General features: G+C 42.9%; 1 protein-coding gene across 1 annotated transcript in view; it reads right to left on the reverse strand.

The window, feature by feature from the left end:
- The window catches only part of LOC121555790 (zinc finger protein 536), a 179,285-nt gene that overhangs the window by 39,088 nt on the left and 115,763 nt on the right, over positions 1–24,434 (reverse strand). The window contains 4 exon segments of the mRNA XM_041869636.2: positions 14,289–15,085; positions 15,087–15,655; positions 15,658–15,920; positions 21,355–21,513. Coding sequence (XP_041725570.2) covers positions 14,289–15,085; positions 15,087–15,655; positions 15,658–15,920; positions 21,355–21,513 — 1,788 coding nt within the window.

Raw genomic sequence — 24,434 nt, forward strand, 5'->3', positions numbered from 1 at the left:
AATGACTTCACAACCCCCTGATGGAAGAACATCTTTCAGCAGATCCAACCAACACCGTCAATAGGAAAATAGGGACTAAAACAACGAACTGAAGTGGACAACAGCTTTGCTGAGAAGATTGACTAGGAGACGAGGAATAAAGTGCAAGGAAGTCTTCGAAATCCATCCGTACATGGTTCTAAATTGGCAGTCCTTTTATTTGAACAAAATGTTTCTTGAAAAACACTGATATAGTATCCAGAGCCAAGCTCTTTTCTCTCTCTGGCCTTTTTTAAAAGGACCACCCTGATTAAGGCAACATGTGAAATAGCACTCAGAAGACAAAGGAAATTACTTATTAAGACGGAGAAATGATCTTCCTTTAGACCTGCTCCAAAAAGTGACTCATGATGTTGTAATTGTTTACCTTTGACACTGACCATAATTATCCTCCACTCGACTGTAACAGAATATTTCAGCATCCCTTTCAGAAGCCACACACTCTATGTTCTCTCCATCCTTACAGGGCGCCAGGGCCTCAAATGTCATCACATCACTTCAGACCCTCTATGACTCCACACCCCCGTGTGACCACATAAGAAAACGATGGGAAAGAAGGAAATAAAATAAAATATGAAAGTCGGGAAAGATATTAAAGAGACTCTAGTCTTGTTGATATCCATCAGCATATTGTCTGGGTCACTTAACATGACCTTTTTTAGCTAGCTGATTTTTATAAACGCATTTTTTTGCTTTTGACATTTTGGATCGGGTGTGAGTAAAAACAAATCATGTCAAGGTTTTACTGTCAATTCTGTTTTCCTGTGTGGATCTAAAAGCAGGGAAATAACAGAGTTTTTGGTGTAATGTTTTAATAGAAAGCAGATGGTTGCAGATGTAGGGCCTTGCAGTGGTGGTGACATGTCTTTAATATTTTAGAGTGGTCTTGCTGTAAATGTTGAAGCAGCTGTTTCCTCCCGTTGTAAAATTGGAGTTTTAATTCATGATTGACAGCTATTGGATTTACTGTAAATTCCAGAAATGAATATGGAAACGATGAAAAGAGAGGGGTGAGGGTAGGGGGGTGGGTCAGGGGATGAGGGGGGTGGGGGTGGATGGGGAGAGGGGGTTTGGTGCTGTTTGGCACTGAATATATTCATCCCATCCCAAACCCTCAGTGTTTATTTTCTACTTTTTCTTTTTTAAACCACTGAGCCACAGTCTGTTTAAACACACGGCTGTGTATCCAGCTCTATATGCACTGATATTCAAATGTACAGGAATATTTAAATAAGAGCGAGCGAGGAGAGGGTGGAGAGAGAGAGAGAATGAGGTAGGGTGGAGGCTCGAGTTATATTTGTATGTGTTTGTTTAGCTGCTGTTCGTTTAGTTTTAATGTCAGCCGTAAGAAGAGTTCCCCTGATGCTCATGGTTGATTGTCATCAATTCGCTTCTTGGCATTTAAACCACCTGCTTCAAATACAGGTATTTGAAATGCAAATATACTGCATATGCCCAGACAAATTAAAAAACATGGGGAGTAAACACTTTTGAAGTCATAACTTTTTAAAAATTTTTCATCAGGGAGTTGCACTGTCAAATATAATTTTTCTTGAGAAGGAAGGCAATGCCAGACAGATAATGCTTTTCACAGCGAAACTGCATAATACTAACTGATTATATATTTATTTATGGTTTTGTTCCAAGGCATACAAAGAGGTTCTGTTTTATCTTACCCTGAGTTCGATTGTTGTGCCTCTCAAGTGTGTTCGATTAAGTGTTTTTTTTTACAGACACAGTGAGAATTGTTTATTAAATTTTTTCATGGCGCTATTGTTATTTTAACATCAATAGCCATAGTTCTTCTTAAACATTGACTCACTCTCATATGGATATTTGTATATGATCATTACTTTTGCCCCCATATGCTTAGTATTCCTGCGTCAGCTCTTAGGGTAATATCCAATACTGCTGCCTCTGCATTCAGCCAAAGACAATGGCCCTTGTTCAATTCATTTCATTGTATCAGTGAATCCAACTCTGCACAGTATGGGAGTGACGACATTAATGAGGAGATATTTTAATGAATTCAGAGCATAATTTCTTATAAAATGTCTATTTAGACAAGATTGTGTAGTGCTAACCAAATTATAGCAGTTCCCCAATGTTTGTGTTTATATTTTTGAAAATCTCTTTCCCATTCAGACCCAGTTAAAGTGAATCCTATGATAAGGATGAGCTTTTTAATCAGGCAGATGGGCAGCCAGAAAACACTGGGTCTGCACTGTCTCATCATCATCATGATCATTACCATCATCATCAGCATCATGCGCATTTCCATCAAGCCATCTGAAGAAACAATGATGACGGCATCAGGCTAACAGTCTGGAACATAGAATCTACTTCTAAAACTTCAGGTATGCTGCGCTACACTTTCAAAAAAAGAGAGCGAGAGAGAGAGAGACGTGAAAAGAAGAGAAAAACAAACTAAACAAACTTGTGCCTGCTGCCCAACTACTCTCTGTTCCTCTACTTTTGATAAAGTTGCTGAATGTTGTTTTTCAAATTAACGAGCAGGCTTTTCATTTTGTCAGATGAAGAGGAAGAAGAGGAGTGGGGGGGAAACGGTGTTGATCATGAAACAGATTCATTTGCGCTAGTGAAATCCACTGCTCCTCGTCTGCCTACGTCCTGCATGCCACACCTTGCAGCTTATTGATTTGCTTAAATTACAGGCTGACGAGCTTGGGACATGGCAGGGATCGGCAGGGTACTCTCCGTGAAACGGCTGTCACTCCTGTTGACGAGCACGATGCCAGCAGATGCAAGGCGATGTTGCCACGATTGTTCACAGGCCTGTCAACAATGCCAGACAGAAGCCCTGACAAGGTGTTACCTAATTGTGTTTTAAAAAGCGATGACACTTCGTCTAGTTCTCTCGATACGTCTCTTAATGCAATTAAACATCCTAAAAAACAAGGTATGGAAGTGTGGGGAGGGATGGGAGGTAGTGTACAGTGGGGGGATGTGATGTGGAGGGGAGGGGGGTATGCAGTATGCACAGACTACCTGCAGAGTGTAGCCATTCAAATGAGAACATAATACAAACATCAGAGAAAAGGGGTATTGTCTCGGAGATGACAACAACATTAGAAAGTCAGGTAATTAAAAACGAACTTAGTGTTTTGTCAAAGTGGCCGTCATTGTTGAAGTTGAAGTTTAGCTGCATTTTTTTGCAAATAATGAGGCAGAAAAGACAAACAGGAAACAATAACAATGAAGAATAAGAAGAAATAAATAAATCGAATGATTAAAATGAAAAGTTGTTCTGTCCTCAAGGACACGGAGTTCTCGGGCATTCTGTTGTAGCTGTCCAGTAGGAAAAATGAGACACATCTTGGATGGGAAGCAAATGAGAGGAGGAGGGAAAAGACAGAGAAATAAAACCCAACTCCCATCTGATGACCAGCTTGTCTATAATACTGAATCCCTGTCTTTTGCCAAGTGCTCGTGATACAGAAATATGATAAGTGCAGATTTGAAAGATTCTTTCCGTTTTTCTCCCATGCCTTGGAGGCGAGATGACAACGTATGCCATGAAAAATCAGGTGCATATTTTAGTCTCTCTCCCCATTTTACATGATAAGAGATTCAAATGTTAAAAAAAAAAATTAAAAAAAAGACGTGGCATTCATCTTGTATTTTTTAAAAACAATAACAGGACAGATGATGCGGCCATCTTGAGATCGTTTGTCATCTGTCAGCCTCCGTTGACCTTGCAACAAACAGAGAGGTGCTGATACCATCTTTACGGAAAAGGAGCGCTGTTGTTTTTGGTAATAAAGACACATTTTGCCTTCCATTTGCAATGCCAGTTAAAAACGCACAAACATGGAAATCCATTACGGAACGCTACTTATAAGTGTGACCAATCCTTGTTCAGTCAATTAGAGGCTGAAGTCGGAATATGATGTTTGTCTGTTAGCGTCTGTGGCATACAGATCAGCCTTGATTTGTCGATGGAGAGGGAGATTTGGTTGGCTTTTTTTAGAGGGGGAGAGAGATGGAGGGATGAGGAAGGGATGAGGAAGGGAGGGCAGTGCAGCAAAGCTCTGCTTATCTCTTTTCTTCTTCGCTTTTTTCATTTACAAAAGCGTTAATGTGCCCAGCTATGCGCTTTGCTATTGTTCTGTGTTTAAAGGCTTAAAGAATGTGTTTGTATAACTGGCAAAACTAGTGGCGCGGAGCTCGTCAAAAGCGTGTACTTAAAGTTGGTAGGAAAATAGGACACAAAGGGTAATGTAAAAAGTGGTTAATAAGAGAGGCTTCCCAGAATGAGCTGGGATGAGGTTTCACATTAAAAAATATGTATCTTAAAGTATGGTGTTAGTCCACAGCTTAATCCCTCCACCCTTTTTCCTTCGAGTCCAATAAAAACTATAAACCATAAAGTTCTTACAATTTCTGGAAACTGGTGCATGCTGGGCCTGATTTTAAAAGAATTTCTGCCTCATGAATCATGAACCCAGAATTCATCCTCAGCTAGAAGGCCACATTTCAGAACAGATAACTACACAACTGTACAAGTTTCTGATGGTGAAAAAAATACTCTATCAATGTTATCAAATCTAGTTTATTTTCAGCTTTGTGGCTGAATCATATCAAAGACTGTACGTATTATAATTATTATTTACAACATGCAGGCTACTACAGTACTACAGGCTCACTACAGTGCAACAAGCTGCTTCAATGATGAAGCATATGGGTGTATGTAGACCTCAGCCCACTTCATTAATGTATATTTATTTTGTGTAAAACAGAGAGAGAGAGAAATAAAGAGAAAGAGAGAGAGAGAGAAAAAGGGAGAGAGAGACTGTGTATGTATTTGTGTTTGTCTTTTCTTTACGTTTCTCATTTCTGGGTATAATTAAATCTCACAATGTTTCCTTTGGGATAGCTAATCATATCAGCAAATCAAATGCAGATTTATCCCGATGATGTCAAAACAACTTTTTTCAGTCCCTAAAAACATCAAGCGAGAAACAGGCGATACGTTAACAAAATATTGAGTCCTACAGCTTCTTCTATAAATTCTCAACCAACAAATTGAACCCTGTAAACTTTCTGATTTATTCAAACTTGCATGAGTGTGTGTGTCTCTGTGTGCCTGTGAGTATGAGAGAGAGAGAGAGAGAGAGAGAGAGAGAGAGAGAGAGAGAGAGAGAGAGAGAGAGAGAGAGAGAGAGAGAGAGAGAGAGAGAGAGAGAGAGAGAGAGAGAGAGAGAGAGAGAGAGAGAGAGAGAGAGAGAGAGAGAGAGAGAGAGAAATGTGATCAAGGGCCTGTTATTAGGTTTGTCAGGAAACAAAAGCCCCACTGTTGGAGACAGCTTAAGCTGAGCAGTTACTGTACCTTTCAAAACTAATATGTAACCATATCTGTTTTAAAAGGACGATTCATATTACTGTGAATGCATGAGAAAAGTTGTTCCCATCTCCTAGCCTCAGGAAACTCGAGTCCAGGCCTAATGGCCCCTCAATTGGAGGGTGGCCTTTTGTGGAAAGCATCGCATTTGAAAAGATGGGAACATTAAATTCTTGTAATGATGTAAAACATCTTCAGCTTTTTTGACAGTACAATGGCGCTTATTGTGCTTTATGGTAGCCGTGGCGACTCAAAGGTCATTTTGTATATGACTCTGTGGACAAGGGCAGCACTGAATGAAAATTAGGTTATATGTGATCAACTAAGTTATTAATCAGATTAAAATGGATTCTCTTTGGCTCCTATTTAACAAGGCTCAGCTAGAGAGAATAGAAATGAGTATGAGAGAGAGAGAGAGAGAGAGAGAGAGAGAGAGAGAGAGAGAGAGAGAGAGAGAGAGAGAGAGAGAGAGAGAGAGAGAGAGAGAGAGAGAGAGAGAGAGAGAGAGAGAGAGAGAGAGAGAGAGAAGAAACAATAGAAGGCTCTGTTTACTCAGTCTGAGAAGTATGTCATTGTTTCAAAGATGAAATCATCGTCAAAAAGGCAGGTGTGAAGCAAAATTAAAGAACATACACATAACATGCCTGTATCTTTGGTAAAGCAGATGTCCTTGCAGTGCTTCTCTCATAGCCCCATTCAGGTAACCTTTGTAATCCTGATTAAGTTACTGTAATTAGAGTAACAACCAGTCCACCTCCCCCATATTTCTCTGAAAAAACAATGCACCATTTTAAATCCAGTCTATGGGATTTGCATGAAACAATGCAAAAGCGGGTGCTGTTTATTTCCATCTCTACAGAGGAATGAAGTGCATTTTTTAACAGCTAATGTTATAATGTGTTGGGCTTATTTCTTTAGGCAGGTTTTTCCCCCACTGCACTTCGTGAAACATCTTTTTTTTTAAACGTTTAAATCAAACATGGCTTGGTGGGGGGAAGATGGAATAATGCTAGTTATTTGTCCTTAATTGCTAAAGTATACTTTCCAAAACACCACTTTGCTTATCTGTCTCTATTTGTTTTGTTTTGTGTGTTTTTATTATCATCACACTATGGTACCATTGATGTTGAATAGTAGAGCGAATAAAAGTTGACATAGTTTCTTTTTTTTCTCATTGTACCTGTTCTCCGCACCTCTCTTTCCCTCTGTTGTCATTGAAGTTCCTGTGCATTCTCTCATTATGTGTTGGCTGGCGGTGTAAGTACGGTTATTATGTTTGTGTTGCATGCGTGGTGTACCTGCACTCTCGCAGGAAGAGTTACTTTATCAGTACAACCCCTCTGAGGCTGATTCCTTACATCTGAGGGCGCCTTGGGAAGAGAACCCCGGCGCTAAGAGGAATATCTCAAATTGAACAAAGTCTACAGGAGTGAGAAAAACAAACACCAAAATAACAAGATGGAAAGCAAAATCATATCAAATGCAGTATATTGGGTTGGAAGGCCAATTTATAACCATTGTTTTATGTTTTGTTATATTGAATATAATGTGCACACATACACCCACACATACAGAGACACACACGCATCCATTACTGTATGAATGGGAATAGCTACTTTCTGCAACTCCCAAGATCCCAGCCTGGATTTTTTTGCTTGCTTCTAAAATAATGAATAGAATAATTGGCATGTAGTTGTTAACATTCGATATTCATTCCCTTTTCTCTTCCGAGGGAACTTGATACTTCATTCACTGTACTTTCAGGAAATTATGAGGCCAATATCATCAAGGTATTAGAGTGAGAAAGAGGAGAGAATATGAAGCCTTTCAAAGCCTTTCAGCACAGAAGAGTTGATATCTGGGAAATTAGCAGGGGGGAAATATTTTTAGAGATCCCACGGCTGCTAAGGGAGAGCAACAGGTATCATCCAGAGGGGTTGACAACAGCTATTACAATTAATTGCTCTTTGAAACTAGTATTTGCACTGGTGAGTGACAAGGTGATAATTCACCTCGGTGCAAGTTAAAATGGTAATATTGCACATGTGAAATAGCACCTCTGCTTCACCCATCAACTCGTCATCTCACACTGCACAATGCACAAAAAGAGTATCGCCAACACTGTCTGTCGCCTAAGAAACTCAGAGAAACAGACATCCTCCAGACAGCTTAATCATGGGAGAACTTTCCCCTCCAGCGATGTTATAAAATAAAAATTCCATGGGTGTGGGAACAATCCACAGAAGGCTGATCTTACCAGAGTTTTGTACAGGGGAGCAGTGAAAATGTTGAGGGACCTATTGGGTTGACCCATGCAGGGAAGGAAGAGCGTTGCTCCCAGTTGGGTAGTTGGTCAACTCACTACTTTTAGAAGGGATCATCAATGTGAGACAGGTTCTCATTGACATTAGTGCATGTCATTTAGTGTTAAACACAATCTCACTAATCTCAGCACACATCACCAGTGTGAGACAGCCTCTCATGGTTGTTAGCACACACACAGGTGTCTTAGTGCATTAAGCTAACCCAGCACTCCCTACTTGTCAGAGCTGTGTGGCTGTGTTTGTACACTAACAGACTAACAAAGACCAAATTAATGATAATTAGCCACCTGATGAGGACAGTATTATTGGCAATTACCAGGTTTCATCCTATCATAGTGTATTAAGAGGGTTACACAGTAAGGGAGAAAATAAAAAAACCAAAAATATATAAATATCTTTCGACTCTGACTGGGAATGCTGGTATCACTGTCACTCACTCTGTTTTCCCTATAATAGTCCATGGGTCCATGAATTAGGTGGCTTTGGTAATTACTGAGCAGCAAATTGAAAAAGCCATAAAGAACACAGGCTTTAATCTGTGTGTGTTTGTGTGTTTGTGTGTGCGTTTCAGAGACTGTGTTTCACTACTGTATCTTAATGTATGATTACGTATGTGTGTGTGTGTTTGTGTGAAACAATAGAAAGCGAGAGAGAGAACTAAAGAGAGAGAGAAATAGATAGAAAGAGAAATCGAGAGAAATTGAGAGAGAGAGCGAGAGAGAGAGAGAGAGAGAGAGAGAGAGAGAGAGAGAGAGAGAGAGAGAGAGAGAGACTGTATGAGTCGCAGATTGAGAGGAAGTGTTTGAACTGCAAAGCCCTGCTTTCCTCTCTACAGAGAAAATAAAGGATCTGTAATGCTAGCTATGATCCTGTACATCTGTGACATCCCCCAGTCTAGGAAAGGCACCATATGTTTTTAATTATCATAATAACTTTAAAGAACCTGTTCGGAGGGACCCACACACATGATCCTTTTATTACTCTGGTCTGAGCTTGAAACAGGCTCTGCTCAGTAGTGGAGGGGGGCTGACAGGCCCAGAAGTACCACAACCCTGCGCCTAACCTCTACGATTGCGGGTTCAAGTCCCACACAGGGAGGGCCGCCTTCAAATCTCTGCCTCTTGACAGAGGTAATTGGCCACCAGTGACATGAACACTGCTACAACTAAGTAGTCAACCAACCCTACAACCCCACAACCCCCCCCACAAGAAACCAAAAAATCTCCCGCGAGCATAGGCAAGCAGACCGACGCTGTCAGAGGAGGCTGTACTCAGGGCTAAAAATATCAGAGAAGGCTTGAATACATTTATGTTTTTTACATAGTTTGTGTTCCTGACACAGTCAATCTGTGTCTGTGTTCGCTTCTACTTCTTCTTCTTCTTTTGCTCTCTCTTTCCCTCCTCCTCCTACTCCTCCTCCTCCTCCTGAACTTCCCGCAGTGCGAGCTTGGCATGAGACACTTGTGCACTGTGCTTCGTGAACACACTGCGCCTGCATTTGAGGGGCGTTGTAAATTGATCAGCCCAAATGACCAAGTGGTGGATTCACACATCTTCTCTCCAGAAGTATTTAAATAGACAATGATCCGTCTCAGTGTCCCTCGTTCATTCTTTCCACTCTGTCTCCCCCTTCACTCCCTCTTTTTCCTCTGCAATTCCACCAGGGGGTGTTATGCCCTTATGAACTATTATCACGAGGGGGAGACATACAACCCCCCCCATCACCCCCACCCCTCCTTCCCTGCACCCGTATACCCATCATCGGTCTGCTTTTCTCCCAAAGATGCTCGACAGTCGACATACCACCAGCGCCTTACCATTCTAACGTTGGTAGCTACATTTGCCTTGGATCGTCATGTGTGCCAGCCCTGCTTCTCCATGTCAAGTGCTATAACATTAACACTGATAGACTAACCCTGTTTAACCCTAGTGCCTCTGCTCTCCCTGACCTTGTCACCGAGCTGAAAACACCAGTGCCCTCCATGCCCCTGGAATGTCTGGGTTAAGTGGCAAAAGTAGGGTGAGGGTGCTGAGGCTAAGGATTCTGATTGGACTGCACTCTTAGCAGTAAACATCAGAATTTGAGGTAGTGACAGGTGACCTGGCACCAAGGGACATCATAATATGGGTGGCATAGCAGCACTGAATGACCCTGTTGTGACCCTGTTGTGACCCTGTTGTGACCCTTTATGACACTGTCTGTTAGATACGCTGAGCCAGTCTCGCCCTAAAGCTTAGCAATAGATAAGGGTAGAGGAAAATCAAAAGACGGGTTGTTGTAGCGGAAGATTTCTATTTCCCGTTACTGTGACACTGAGTTGTTGGTTCATACTTGTTCAAGCTCTCGAAGCAGCCAAACTAGCAATTTTTCACTTTTCTAAAGCAGGCGAATCACGATAACCATTTACCTAACAATCATCAACAACAAACAAACAACCACAATGATAGCAGCCCAGACACTACCGGGCACAAGCAGAGTGTCCTTGTGAACAGAACGCCAGAGATACACGTATAATTGATGTGAGCATAGCTTTCAATCTCTATATATCACTCTGTCTCTATCTCTCTCCCTCTCCTGTGAGAGGTGCTTCACTTTGAGTTATGCTATTTTTCCAGCAACACCTAAGCGTGCCCACCCAAGCCCTATCCTAACCCACGCTTTCATCAATGCTGCCTCTTCAGACTGCCAATCTCAACCAATGAGAGACCATGTGAGTGTTAAAGAAAGGTGCACACTGTAACAATGTATATGTGTATAAATGCTAAATGTTATACTGTTTAAGTAATACAACAGTACAGGCCTAATAATGTATGACTACAGAAAGGCCTCTATCACAGGTGGGTATTGACTGTGTGAAACACATCCACATTGGCACCTCAACAACACAGTGGGACCAATAGCAATCTTAACATTACACTCTGTACTACACACTATACCAACTGGAAACCTTTCTTGAATGACATATCAGAGAGAATGGAATGATCACTCTTGATTTGCCATTAATATATTTAGAGAAATGTGTGTGTGTGTGTGTGTGTGTGTGTGTGTGTGTGTGAAGGACCCTCCCCTAGCTCTGGGCATGCTAATGAAGAGAGAGCCACTTACGACGCTCAGCTCTCCGTCGAGCCCAGCCCATGTGCTCAACAGCCCAAATTCAGGCGAGAATTTCGATATTAATGATTTATGCTCTATTTGCATACAAACCTAATGCAAACCCACTTCAGATAATCACATTTTGCCAGTTCTGAATTGAATTTTCAGGACGGCTTGCCACCCCCACCCCAAATAACTGTGGAGAATATGTTCCTTGCAATTCCCCATGGAAGACCCATCCATAAGGAGATCAGTGGATGAAGGGAGGGGATAGTGGGCTTTATTTAGGAAGACTTTCTGCTACTTTATATGGGGTAGGTAGCTGTGACTATTATCCATGCCCTATACATATTCATGCATTGAGAGATACAATATGCATCTACCATGACTTCCATATCCAACAGCACTGCTATCATCTGTGCTTGATTACAGGAAACACATTGTGAAGTTTGGAGAATGTTTCCTGAAGGTTTTTGAATGACTGTTTACTGTATTTCTGTCACCTCTGTAAACTAAACTTGTGAGGTCTCTGAGCAGATGTTGCCAGGAGACTGAGCGTTGTAAGGGGTGGAGAGAGAAGGAGGCGGGGTCAGGCTTGGCACACTTCCATCCAGCTGTGCTTAGCTAGCCAAGAAACAGAGGGATGAGTGCACCTTAACCGAGAATAACCTGCCTGTGGAACACTCACAGGACATACAGAGGGTGGTGGGTTAGGACTGGTCCAGTGACTATCTGTTTCTCTACCCCTGGTAGAGGGGTTTCCTTGGGCGGTTCTCAGGGCCTTATGGACCGTTGTAGCCTAGTGAGGTTAGCAGCCTGTGCATCCTCTCCTTGTACAGTGTTGCTGTGGCTGGTAAAGGTGAGTGTGTGTAACACTAGACACTCAGCCCTGCTGCCCTGAGAGGAGAGGAGAGGAGGGCGCATGGTGAATATTTAGCAGGGGTGTAACAAAGGTGTGTGTTACGGGGTCAAGAGGGGCTCCAGCTACATGGGCTCTGACACGCTGACATGCTGCTTGGCCACTCAGCCTCCAGACTCCCTGTCGGGGCTACGGGAACTTGAACACTGCCACACACACACACACACACAACCCGATTATGAGCACTGATGTCATACACTGCGTGTACAAAACATAATGAACACCTGCTCTTTCCATGACATAGACTGACCATGTGAATCCAGGTGAAAGCTATGATCCCTTATTGATGTAACTTGTGAAATCCACTTCAAATCAGTGTAGATGAAGGGGAGGAGATTTTTAAGCCTTGAGACAATTGAGACATGGATTGTGTATGGGTGCCATTCAGAGGGTGAATGGGCAAGACAAAATATTTAAGTGCCTTTGAACGGGGTATGGTAGTAGGGGCCAGGCGCACCGGTTTGTGTTAAAAACTGCAATACTGCTGGGTTTTTCACACTCAACAGTTTCCCGTGTGTATCAAGAATGGCACACCAACCAAAGGACATCCAGCCAACTTGACACAACTGTGGGTCAACATGGGCCAGCATCCCTGTGGAACGCTTCGACACCTTGTAGAGTCCATGCCCTGACAAATTGAGGCTGCTCTGAGGGCAAAAGGGGGGTGCAACTCAATACTAGGAAGGTGTCATTAATGTTTTGTACACTTAGTGTATATTCATCTCTTATGTTTCATGGGATTATCTCTTGGTGTCATCCCAAAAACTTTAACAGGGTCAGGAGATTGTAAAAGAGTATCAATGCTGCTGAGCTGTATACATAGTCAACAGCTAGGTCCTATTGCAATGAGAGACTGACTCGAGCAAGGGGACAATAACATACCACATAAGAAAGCCTTTTGTTACATTGACAAAGCCTTATCTAAAAAGGTCAGGCATTCTCGGTTCTGTTGAAAAGTGACTACGTCACAAGGGTAGCTTTCAAATACCTTTTGATTAAAGGAGGACATTCCAACACAAAAGCATTTACAAAGTAAAAATGCCACTCATTTTCATCACTGTGAATGACCCTCTAAAGATGATAAAATATGCAACAGGTTCAATGATGGCAGACATAGTTTCCCATGACAGTAAAGGTCGACTAATCATGAACAATTGTGTCATTTAGATAAGGCTCTTTCCAGAGTTAATGGGAATAAAATGAAGCCATGAACTGAAAGACTAGCGCAGGTCTCGGAAGAAAGATGGGCAGTGTAGACACTGCGCCACTCGGGAGTAAGTAATATGATGGGTCACATATTCACAATACACTGGTGTACCTGACTGCTAAATTATTATGACGACAACATTAATCATCTAAGTAGAAAAGCAATTGACTGAAGAGTGCTGTTATTCATTTCATTTGAATATGGCTTTGAATCAATTATTTTCTAAAAAGTTAGACAAAAACATATCATAAAACTATTTATCATGTAAATATATTGAGTATTTTGCAGCATGTCGAACTTAATGAAAATAGGCCAATTTTTCTCTGTAAATACTAAATCACTTTGCAAAGGAATTGTTTATCTAACAAAATAAAATATATGTCTTGCCAGTCGATATTTGTAGAATATGAGCAATGGTATCAACCTAAAAATAAATGAATTCAGGTTGCTCGATAACACGCCTCGGATAACATATGTGTGTGACATTTAATGAATATTACAGTATATTCAAGAAATGCAATATTTAATATTTATGTTGTCATTTAAAATGAGAGGCGAGTGAGAGACATATTCAATGATGGAATCCTCCAGATATGGCTAGTTGAGTTCTGGACTAAAGTGCGTAGTTCACTTATCCTACTACATACTACTCTACACTGGCTGGCCCAGTGCTGTGCTCTGAGCTCAACTTTAAGATTCCTTTTCCCTGAGATTTTTATCACCGAAACTGCAAAAGGGCACTCCGAAAAACAGCAGTCTCAAGGAGCGCCTGTAACCTTAACAGAATCATGAAAGCTGACAGTTCATTTTTCACAGGTCCATAGATCTTTGGGTCTTATAAAGTAATGGGCTTTGGGAAAGGGCTTTATGAGAGCTAAGATAGTTAACCGCCGTGTGCTTGAGATGACATGGGAGCTGAGGTCCTGCTCTCTGGGAGACAGGATAATTCCCTTCCCCGGGATGGAGGGAGAGAAGACACTACTGTCTCCCTAATATAAACGTGTAATAAAGATTAATCTGTTGCTACTCGCCACTCCAATAGCTTCTAAACTTGCTTGAAATAAGCTTGAAATCACTTTAGAGCAAATCATATTTTTTGGGTGTGAGTTTCTGAGTTTCATTGTGAATCTCAGGACAAAGTTATGTGCGTGTGATGCTGTGTGTGTATGAAACGTGGTGTTGGCAAATGTACATATTGTAGTGTTAGAGAGTGTAGGTAAATACAATACTGAATGTGTTCCTGGGTGAGTGAGTGTGTGTGTGTGTGCATTGTTTGTGTGATTGTGGATGTAGGGGCAAAAAGATCAAAGGCGGTGCCATGCGGCAGGGTTAGGCTAACTTACTGGGTGCGTCTGGTCTCTTGATGCCGCTGCCGCTGTTTGAGCTGCTTCCAAGTCCGTTCAACGCTGCGAGATTCTCCGAGCTGTAGGCCCTCAGGACGGACAGCATGTTCATCTGCTGCTCGAGATGGGCATGTTCCGGCTTCAGCAGCCCAGAGGGACCACCAGGAGATGAAAGGAGACCCAAGCCCTGCTGCCAGTGCTTCTCCAGGGGCGGCTGAGGCTGGGACTGGGGAGGGAAAGGGGCCCCAGGTCCCATGGAGGCCCCTGGTCGTTGGGCCTCTCTAGCCGGGGATACGGCCTGCATCTGCTTCGGCATCTGATAGGTGGCACTGTCTTCATCTTCCCCCTCCATCCTGTCCTCTTCCTCCTCCTCTTCCTCCACGTCATCAGAGTGGGGATGCTGTCTCTCTGGTTGGGCGGAGGAGGACTCGGTGCTGTGGCAGCGCTCGCCGGCCCTGCCATCCTCATCCTCAGACTGTCCCTGCTCCTCCAGCTCCCCGCAGGAGGCCTTGTCTGAGAGCTCATCCCCAGCTGTTTCTCTGGCCTGGCTCTGCTGCTCCAGGGCTGGGTCAGGGCATGTCGCTCCAAACCCCTGGAGGCCCGGGGTCCTTGGAGAGCCATCGTACATGCCTCCATACTGCTTGTAGAAGTCGCTCTGGAAGGCTCCCATGCTGGCGTGGGGCTCCATGTGGTTGGACCAGGCTGACTGGCTCTTCTCCCCCTCTCTGTCATTGTCTCTGTCATGGAGGTGGGCTGGGCCCATGCTGGCCTTGAGGAAGTGGGAGGGCTCTCCCTTGGTGCTCCTTGTCCTCCTTGCGTTGCTTGGCCTTGCCCAGGTGGTTGGCCTGCAGGTGGAGGGCCATCAGCTCCACAGAGGCAGTGGTGAAGGAGCAGAAGAGGCAGCCATGCCACGCCACGTTGTCCTGGAAGGTGACAGAGGAGCCAGGCAGAGAGCCTGTTTCAGGCTTGACATTGACAGACAGATCCAGGGGCTCGTATTGGGACCCAGGTTTGCCCGTTGATGGCTTGGCCTCAGCCTTCTCCTCACCAGTATCAGCCCTCTTGGCTTTGGGCTCACCACTCTCAAAGTAATGCTGGGACTGCAGGTGGCTCTCTCTCATCTCCTTCTCCTTCTTCAGGGAGCTGAGGACGAAGCTGTCCATGAAGGCCTGCAGGGAGCCCTGGAAGTTGACACCGTTTCCCACCATGCTCTGGTACGCCCGGCCCAGGTCTCTGAAGCTGGCTGGGACGTCTGCGGCGGAGGGGCCCTCTGGGCTCTTCATGCTTTCAGAGGGAGTGTCAGATCCCAGGCCATGGCGTTCTCGCTCTCTGTCCCTCTCACGCTCCCTGGGGGACAACATATCCGGGAGGGTGCCCACTGGTGGGGGTGCAACGGTCCCCCTCTGAAGTCCAGGCTGGAGGGCATGCCCTTGAAAACGCCGCGGAGGACATCAGGACGGGCGAAGACGCCACCCTTGCCGTGCTCCTCCTTGTGCTCAGAGGGAGGGGCGTGTCCGGAGGAGGGGCCGCTGCCATTCTGCCGCTCACGGTGATGGCGCTCCAGGTGGTACTTCAGTGAGGCAGACTGGGTGCCTGCGTAGTCGCAGTGAGGGCACCTGTAGGGTTTCTCTCCTGTAAGAAAGATAGATAGAGAGAGAAAAAGAGAGACAGGAAATGAATAAGAGAGGAAACAACAGTGAAAACCAACACAATGATCTCAGTGTTAACCAACATTCAACAGAATTCTGCATTCAGCAAACAGTTCCTCAGCTCCATTCGGGGATTGGCATCTGAATACGGGTCGATCCAGCTCGATCCAGCTCCGCCAAGTGAGCCATCACTTATGTCGACACAATAAAAACCATTTCACCATATGGTGCTTTCAGTCCACTACAAGAGATAATATTTTCAACTGACAACACAACTGTCTCGATGTTATCTCTGTTTGCATGGGGGGGCTGGGGGTTGTTAGTGGGTCTCTCTCTCTTGGCCTTGTTCGCTGACAGGCCTCTGCCTTGGCGATGAGACAGTGATTTCTCGGACGTTCTCTATTTGCAGTTTATCATAAATCACCATGCACAGAGAAGAAGCTCTCCATAACTTCCCGTGTTGAATGGCTCTATGGCCATTTTGACCAAATAGTGGAAGATGCAGTCCCTTCATATGAAACTAAAACAGACTTTAACTGACACAAATGAGCAAGAATGTACATATGGAAAACATTTGTTTGTATATCATGGTAGTAGCATAGTGGTAGTAGCATCATTTGACTTACAGTGCAGGTACAGCATCTCTACATAAATATACTGTGTACATAAATATTCATAAATATTCTTGAATGGTAAAATGCAATCATGATTTTTGCCAGAAAAGTGGATCGCCTTTGCTTTGGAGAGATAAGTTACTACTAGTATCTTAACATTAAATGCATCCTGTTAGCAATTACAATATATTTTGAACCAAAGACAGATTTGGAATCAAAAAACAATAAGCATAAATGCTAAGCTTGGTTTTTAGACATAGTAATGTTCCTGGCATGCATTTCTCTTGGATAAGTTACAGCTAAGTGTGTGAAGAGCAAGGGGGGTTTGGAAAAAGTAACGAATAAAAGGATGTTTGTCAAGTATTGTGTGTATATATAGCTATACCATGTTTAGATTATACACATGGAAACCATTTTTTACCAGGAAAAAATGTTGCATTGTTACGCAAGACTGAATTGAATGATTTAAGTCTTGCTCTGTAGTAAATCATGGATATAATTAGCAAATGGCATACTGCTCAAGTAATTTATCATTATTTGGAAGGCACCATTCCAGAAAAAGACTGTAGGATCAGCAGACCTACTGCACAGTTCTCAAATAAAGGGCCACAAATACAAACTCAATACAATATTGATACCAGAGTGAGAGAAAGAAAATTAGAGAGGGAAAGGGAGCTAGAGAGAGAGAGAGAGTACCGTGTTCTTTTCTTTTACACAAGAGTGAGTTTGAAGCGTATATTTAAAATAAACCATGCGAGATGAGCTTTTAACCCAATAAGTGCTTATCCTCTAAGCAGGATAACAGGGGCTTGGGCTGATTTAATAAGGAAACGTCCCTGATGCAAATTATCATTCTCAATTCCTTTAACTGGACAAAATGATATTCTATGCCCAAAATTAGAGTGAAATTAGAGTGATCTGTTTTTTTAGTTAAATATTTTTGTAAGGCTGTTAACGATGAAAATGGGCATCTACACCACCATCCAAATATTTAAAAAACATAAGAGGACATATGCTTAATCTTGGGCTTCAAACATCTGAATATAACCAGTGATGCAATGGTATTGTAAACAAATACAATAGGTGGGTAAACTCTGATCACCGGTAGTGGTGAAAAAAGTAACGCTTCCTATACTTTCAATGCATTTTTCCACAAAAGGTGATTAAACTGTTAGGCTAAAAAAGGTGGGTAAACTGTGTTTACTTGCATTTAATATAATAATAATAATAATAATAATAATAATAATAATAATAATAATAATAATAATAATAATAATAATAATAATATAATATAATATATGCCAATTAGCAGACACTTTTACCCTCCACTACACCACTGAATATAACTGAAAATATGATACCTCTCTAAACAAACCTTGAAGAGTAATCAATGTATACATGGCTGGGAAATGTATACCGTAAATGTGGTGTCTGTGTGTGTTTGTGTGTGTGTGTGTGTGTGTGTCTGGAAGTGTGTGTTCTTTGTGGACCATTTGGACTCGCTAAGACATCTGCTCAATCATACGTCAGGGGCATGTGTGACATCTGGGGAATATACTGTATCCTGCCTTGCAACATTACACACAATTTACTGCTAAAGGTCATTATGTACCCGTTAATCCACTTTTAATTGATATCAGCGCAAACAGCACAACCTCTGTGAAACACAGCAGAGCTCCATGGCACAAAAGAAAGGAATTACTATTCGTCATTGTTTAGAAATATAAGTTTCTCCCTAATTTTTTCTTAAATAGGTAATAAAGAAAATATATTAACACAATCAAGGAATACAATTGAAATACAAATTCATAAAATAAGGGGAAACTATTTAATGATCACCTGCCACAGTACATTAAAACTATTATAACGTTTAAATGTATCAATGTATTCCTCCTCCCAGTGCTGGGACATAGTGTTTTTTGCTTTACTTCTGTAAGCAGTTCTTCTACTCCAACCGATTTTCATCTGGATTTGGATGATTTGTCACAGCTCCATAGTAACCACTCAGAATAAACACCCAGAGCCACTACAGAGGGGCAATTAAAACAGTTAATAGATATGACATATTTTAAGATACATTTCCATATGGCTTTAAATAATGTTGAAAGGCAGTTTGCACTGGAAGAAGTGCTGTTATTCAAATCTTATCTGGGCTGGACTGGGAAACCCTTCGGAAAATAACCTATCCAAACATCTAACCTTTAAGTCAATGTTAAATAGCATTTAATAAGCACGGCTGTTGGTTAGCAACAAACATCAACATACAGTATGTGTTGCTAAACAGTAGTGTTGTTACATGCAAAGAGGTACTAGTATGGAAAAGGGTAGGGAATGTTAGTATTAAACATGTTCATGAATGAGAAAGAGAAATAACAGGGGAGAGAGAGGGAGGGAGGCAGAGAGATGGAGAGGGTGAGAGAGAAATGGAGAGAGGGAGAGAAATGGAGAGCAAGATCATGGGTCCCCATTGATTCATTCTGATTGCAAGGTTAGGTTAAGGTTATGTGACATGGGCAAGGCCTGGCTCTTTCTCTGTCCCAGTTTAAAGGTGAGTGGAAACTCTATTGGTTATTTCCCCTAAAGTTATGCGTAGCCATTGTCAAGAGCAAGGACCTTTTTATTTTTTACACACAGCTGCTTACTGCTAAATACTGCCTTGTCCAGAAGGGGACAATCTGTGTCTCTAATTGCTGTCACTGAAGCCTAGATTCATTATGTGACTTTCCCATTAAAATGTGAGCATTAATTTGTATAATGAAATATCACCCACTGCAGTGTTCATTAACTGTGGCCCCACACTGTATTCTGCACAATGTTAGCTACCTAGAAACTGTGGTTAATTTCACTAATGGATATTTTCCCACTCACTGTTCAAGAGGAAATTAATACTGTAACATTAGCTCTTTAACTTTTAGAGAAATTTAAATTCACTTCATTCCTTTCAACAAAATGTTAGCGAGTCATTAATCTAACATTGTGTTGCACAATGCGAGCACCTCTCAGTAAGCAATGCCATTGTGTTGTTCAGACTGAATTAGGATGAAGGGCGCATTATGTCATCTCTGAGTTCCACTGTTCTGCCATCAAGGAGGAATCTTCATTGGATGTAAAAGTCATCGCCTTGATGTAATCATCCTCATTTCAACTTGAAGTCAATCTGATAATGTATGAGTGATTTAAAGGGCAACATCTTGTAGATATATCAGACGGTTTCTGTGCATGAAGTGACCATGTTGAGTTGTGCTTACGCAGGGCCTGGCCTGCTGCACTGAGTGAGTTAACGGAGGGCCTGGGATGAGGCTTCTGTTTCCTCTCTGCTGAAATATGGCCCTTCTGGGGACCCTTACTGTACCACTCAAAGCAGGCATAACTCAGCCCCCCTGTGTTAGGTAACAGATTTCCATGCTCCCCACCCCGCCCGTCACCCGTCCCATCCCTGGCCCCACCTCTCCTGACGGTGAGGTATTCAAGAGGTCTGCAGAATCAGGGTTGAGGCTGCTCTGCTCTCGGTGACCTGGATGTGCTATTTTACACAGAGATCCTAATTATGGTAGTGCACAAGTGCTCCTGCGCTACGCCGAGCTACGAGCTACACTGGCTCCTTAATTCCCCTCCAGCCCAGAGGTATGTGGTCCTTATTAAAGTGGGAGGGGGGAGGGGGGGCACAGTTTGGGTGGTCTCCCTTCTCTCTTTTTAAGTGCATGGCGAAAAAAAAGAGAGGAAAAAAGCAAGCATTGATTTCCTCAGCTGCAAGAGATTTCCATTTTAAGTTCTGAAAGCTTGAGCCATGCCTTTTCTGGCACTTAAGGATTCAATTTTTTGGGACTGTAAAATGGTGTCTTCAGATACAGATGTCAGGACATCAGACGCTCCATCCGAGAGCATTCACAGTTACATGTAGAACAAGAACAGAGGCTGATAAGAAATGCAGTCTTAAAAACCATGAGATCTCCATGAGTATGCTGTATGTACTTTGTCATTCCCAGGCCTAATCTGAGAATGAGAGAAAGCAATGCAGACTGAAGAGGTATTGTAGCATAGTGTACTAGACTGTCACTAGGGCGTACACTCAAACTCTCCCCTCAGCCAAGTAATTAGAGCAAAGCTCTGAAGAAATGCTAAACACTCGTTTCTAGGGTCATGCTCTTTTGTGTCTTATATGGGCTGACTCTTAACATTATGCCATGGATTTTCACAGGTGGTCCAGTACAGTACTCTAAGCTACATTCCAAGCAGTATTCCAAAGCTACAAGGTATGCAAGAACACACTCAATGCAGAAACATAGTGTAGAAACATGCTGTAGCATACATAGCACATAGCATGTTAGATTAGTCTGTTTGTACAATTAGCTGAGCCGATGTCCTTGATCTAAGGTGACCTTAGAATGGCCTACATGTGACATTAGCCTGGATATTTACTGGGGCATTTCTACCTTGCAGTGTATTGTAGTGGGGTATAACAGCCTGCTCTGGCTCTGGCCAGTGGACACAGTGTCCACATCATTACTCTCAATGGGACCACCTCTACCTCCCAGCAGCTAACACGGAAGGTTATCCAGGTAGAGATATCTTTTTACACTTGTTGTCAGATATGGGTAAGAACAGTAGCTAAAGGGAACCACTGAATGCCATTGTCACATTAATTACAGCATATTTCCAGGAAACAGCTGGGTGCTTTGAATAACTGTCCTCGCCAATGGTATTGAACATGGCCAAATGGTGTTGACTCAAGTTGTAGGCAGAGCGGTGGCAGAAGGGAAAAAGGTGATGCAGTAATAGCTAAGGGGAACTCACTCCACTGACCTGTGTGTATCCTCAGGTGGACCTTGAGGTGGTGGGAGGTGCGGAAGGTCTTCCCACAGTATGGGCAGTCCTTGATGGCCGAGCCCAGGCTCCTGTCCCTGTGCTGGGATGGGGCCTGCTGAACACTCCCTGCTGTCTTCCCCAGGTCATCCCCGACATCTGGAGCCAAGAGAGACACACACAGACACACAAGGGAGGAGTGGTGAGTGTCACTTCAAACACCATGTCAGAAAACACACTTTTCTTTTCTTTGTCCTCCTTTTCCATCCAAATCTGCTAACACCACACAAAGTCAAACACATAAATGGGTTCACGTTTTGCCGCTATTTTTCCCACCCATTTCAAGCTGACAGAACGCTGACAGTTCATAAGCTTTCAGGCTTCTTTAGAAACACCGGGCCGACCCCCTCCACACTCTCCCACTCCCGTCGGAATGTTTTATCCCCGCTATCATCATCTTCTGGTAGCATATGGCGGATTGTGTTGAAATGAACAATACAAAAAAAGAAACAGCTATGTCAGCAGTGGGCTAACGTGTCTTCGCAGCGCCCTGATTTTGACAGGTAACGTCGCTTCTGTCAGAGATATGAGAGGGTGATAAGAGTGACCCCACCCTGCTTGAACTGCCACTAATACTGCATAGACGTGTGGAGACCAACAACTGCTCTCCACATAATCACCTGGATCTCAGGAGGGAACGGAAATAGATTTGAAAAGAGTTGACGGCAGCACAATCATAAGGTGAGGATGTTATCTCATACGTATATGGGCCATGACCTCATTACATGACCAGCTAACTGTATAGATGGTTTCTCAAGAAGTCCTTGTAAGCTGTGATATGTTATGAAAGCTACACTCTAGTCAAGCAGAATGACCGATGAGGTGGAGTGAACTCCACAGCCCAATACCAACACCAACATAATAACTTTATTAACCACATACCCCGTTAAATCATGGGTAAGCAGGAAGAAGTACCAGTTCACAGTAAGATAAATTATTCTGTTTATGGCTCCACCCCATCACCCCCCAGAAGCAGTCTCTGGCCCACATCTGCTGCTTATGTTGCAAGTCAGTTAGTGCATGACCCGCACCAAAGCTCACATAAGGTTAAAAATGTATTTTTTTTCCTAGTCCGGCACATGATATGGTATGCGTGTGGGAAGGGAGAGCATCTGAATGGAGCAACCCACTTAGGTAACCATGCCACACAATCAAAAGCATTTCTTCCAGTAGCCTAATCTTTTCTTTTCTTCCCAGCCCCATTCCATTCTCTTTAAGAGTCAAATATGTTTTAAAGAAAAGAAAGACTGAAGTCAGCAAGTCCTCCTACTGCTGGCAAATCACATGACTCTACACCCACACTGCCAATGTACAGTGTACTATTGTATTTATGTGGATGTGACCCCAAGACAACAGGCATACAGTATTGAACAGTTGACATATCCTTAACTGTAATAACCATAGCCCCGTTCATAGTATTCTAATCTGCATGTGACCTTTCCAAACCCACCCTCTCCAAACCAATGCCCAGACAAGGCTTTCTAATCAATACTCCCAACATGTCTGCAGTCCATATACAGATATAGGATCTTAATTGAATCACCCTGTTGCAGGATAACTTTCCTGCAACGCAGGAACTTTTAAACTTGTAGTGTACTGAGGTTAAAAAGGCTTCTAAAGTTTGTAATTTCCACAAAAACATTTCGTACTTAATTTTCCCTTATGAAATATGTATCAACTGCTACAAAAATGTGCATTAATTATAATCCACATAATAGTTCACATTTCCTGTTGCTGCAGGACTATTTTCCTGCTGTAGGAAACTGGCTCAAATTAAGGTCCCAGATACAACAATAGAGTTTGCTGGCCCAGAGTACATAGCACCTCTGAGCATAATTTGCGCACCGATTTTACATGTAGAATCGCGTGAAAAATGCCGGCAGTCAGAAGTCTACAGCTGCTGGTCCCTAAAGCACAGGGCGCTGAACGATCGGCAGACGAACACTAGGTCCACATTCGGCGTGATGTGTGCGAGCCTTGAGATCCTACATCTGTACACATACTGTACTGTAACTAAATTCTACACAAACACATTTACACCACTTGACATATCCCCTCTTGGCAAGGTTTCCTCCTCTCATGTAGCAAACACAGCTCCACCTGTCCACCCCAGATGGAGTTGAGTTAAACCCCTAAAAACACAGCTTATGGCCAGCCTCATCCTCTGGCCCTCTGTGTGGCAGGGGTTAATAGTGATCCTGTACCAGGGAGAGGATGCTCTCCCAGCATTTAACAGACCTTCAATAATGAATGTTCCAATCGCTATATGCTCTCACGCAAACAAATACACAAGCATGCCTGCACACACACACTCACACACCAAAACTTCAATGTATCTGTTCATGTAGTGTATGGATGAGAGAGAAAGAGAGAGAGAGAGAGAGAGAGAGAGAGAGAGAGAGAGAGAGAGAGAGAGAGAGAGAGAGAGAGAGAGAGAGAGAGAAAGAAAGAGAGAGAGTCCCAGGCGTTAGGCGTCCAGCGTGGTTGTCCTTAATCAGCTGACTGATCCCAAGCTTTTAATAGGGCTGTTCCAATTACTGTAAAAGTCATCCTGCGCCGTATAACCACAAATATTGACAGTTTATTGCACAACACATTTATGACATTTGAAGGTCACCTCATATATTACACGTCATCTTTCAGAGGAGTGAGTCTGGGACAGAGAGATTCTCGATAACTCGCCACCTATAACTATTCTCTATGTATTGATTTTCCATTGCTTTGCTCCTTTTTATGCAAAGGAAAAATCTGTAAGAGACACAACATTAAAATGATTGTCACAGGCAAGCCATTGGCTTCATATATTACCCTGTTAAATCCTGCTACCATAACTCTCAATGCTATCTCTCAGAGACGACTATAGTGCACACACTGTTAGTGTACTGTTAGTCCACAGCTGGTGTTATACATGTTTAATGCTTTAAGTTGGCTTAGTTAAAGTTAATATTACCCATAGGTGAGCGAAAATCCTTCCATGGATACGGTCAGATGCTTTCACTGTTGTCATTTCTTAGTGATCA

Source organism: Coregonus clupeaformis, unplaced genomic scaffold (genome assembly GCF_020615455.1).
Source record: "Coregonus clupeaformis isolate EN_2021a unplaced genomic scaffold, ASM2061545v1 scaf0727, whole genome shotgun sequence".
Taxonomy (NCBI): domain Eukaryota; kingdom Metazoa; phylum Chordata; class Actinopteri; order Salmoniformes; family Salmonidae; genus Coregonus; species Coregonus clupeaformis.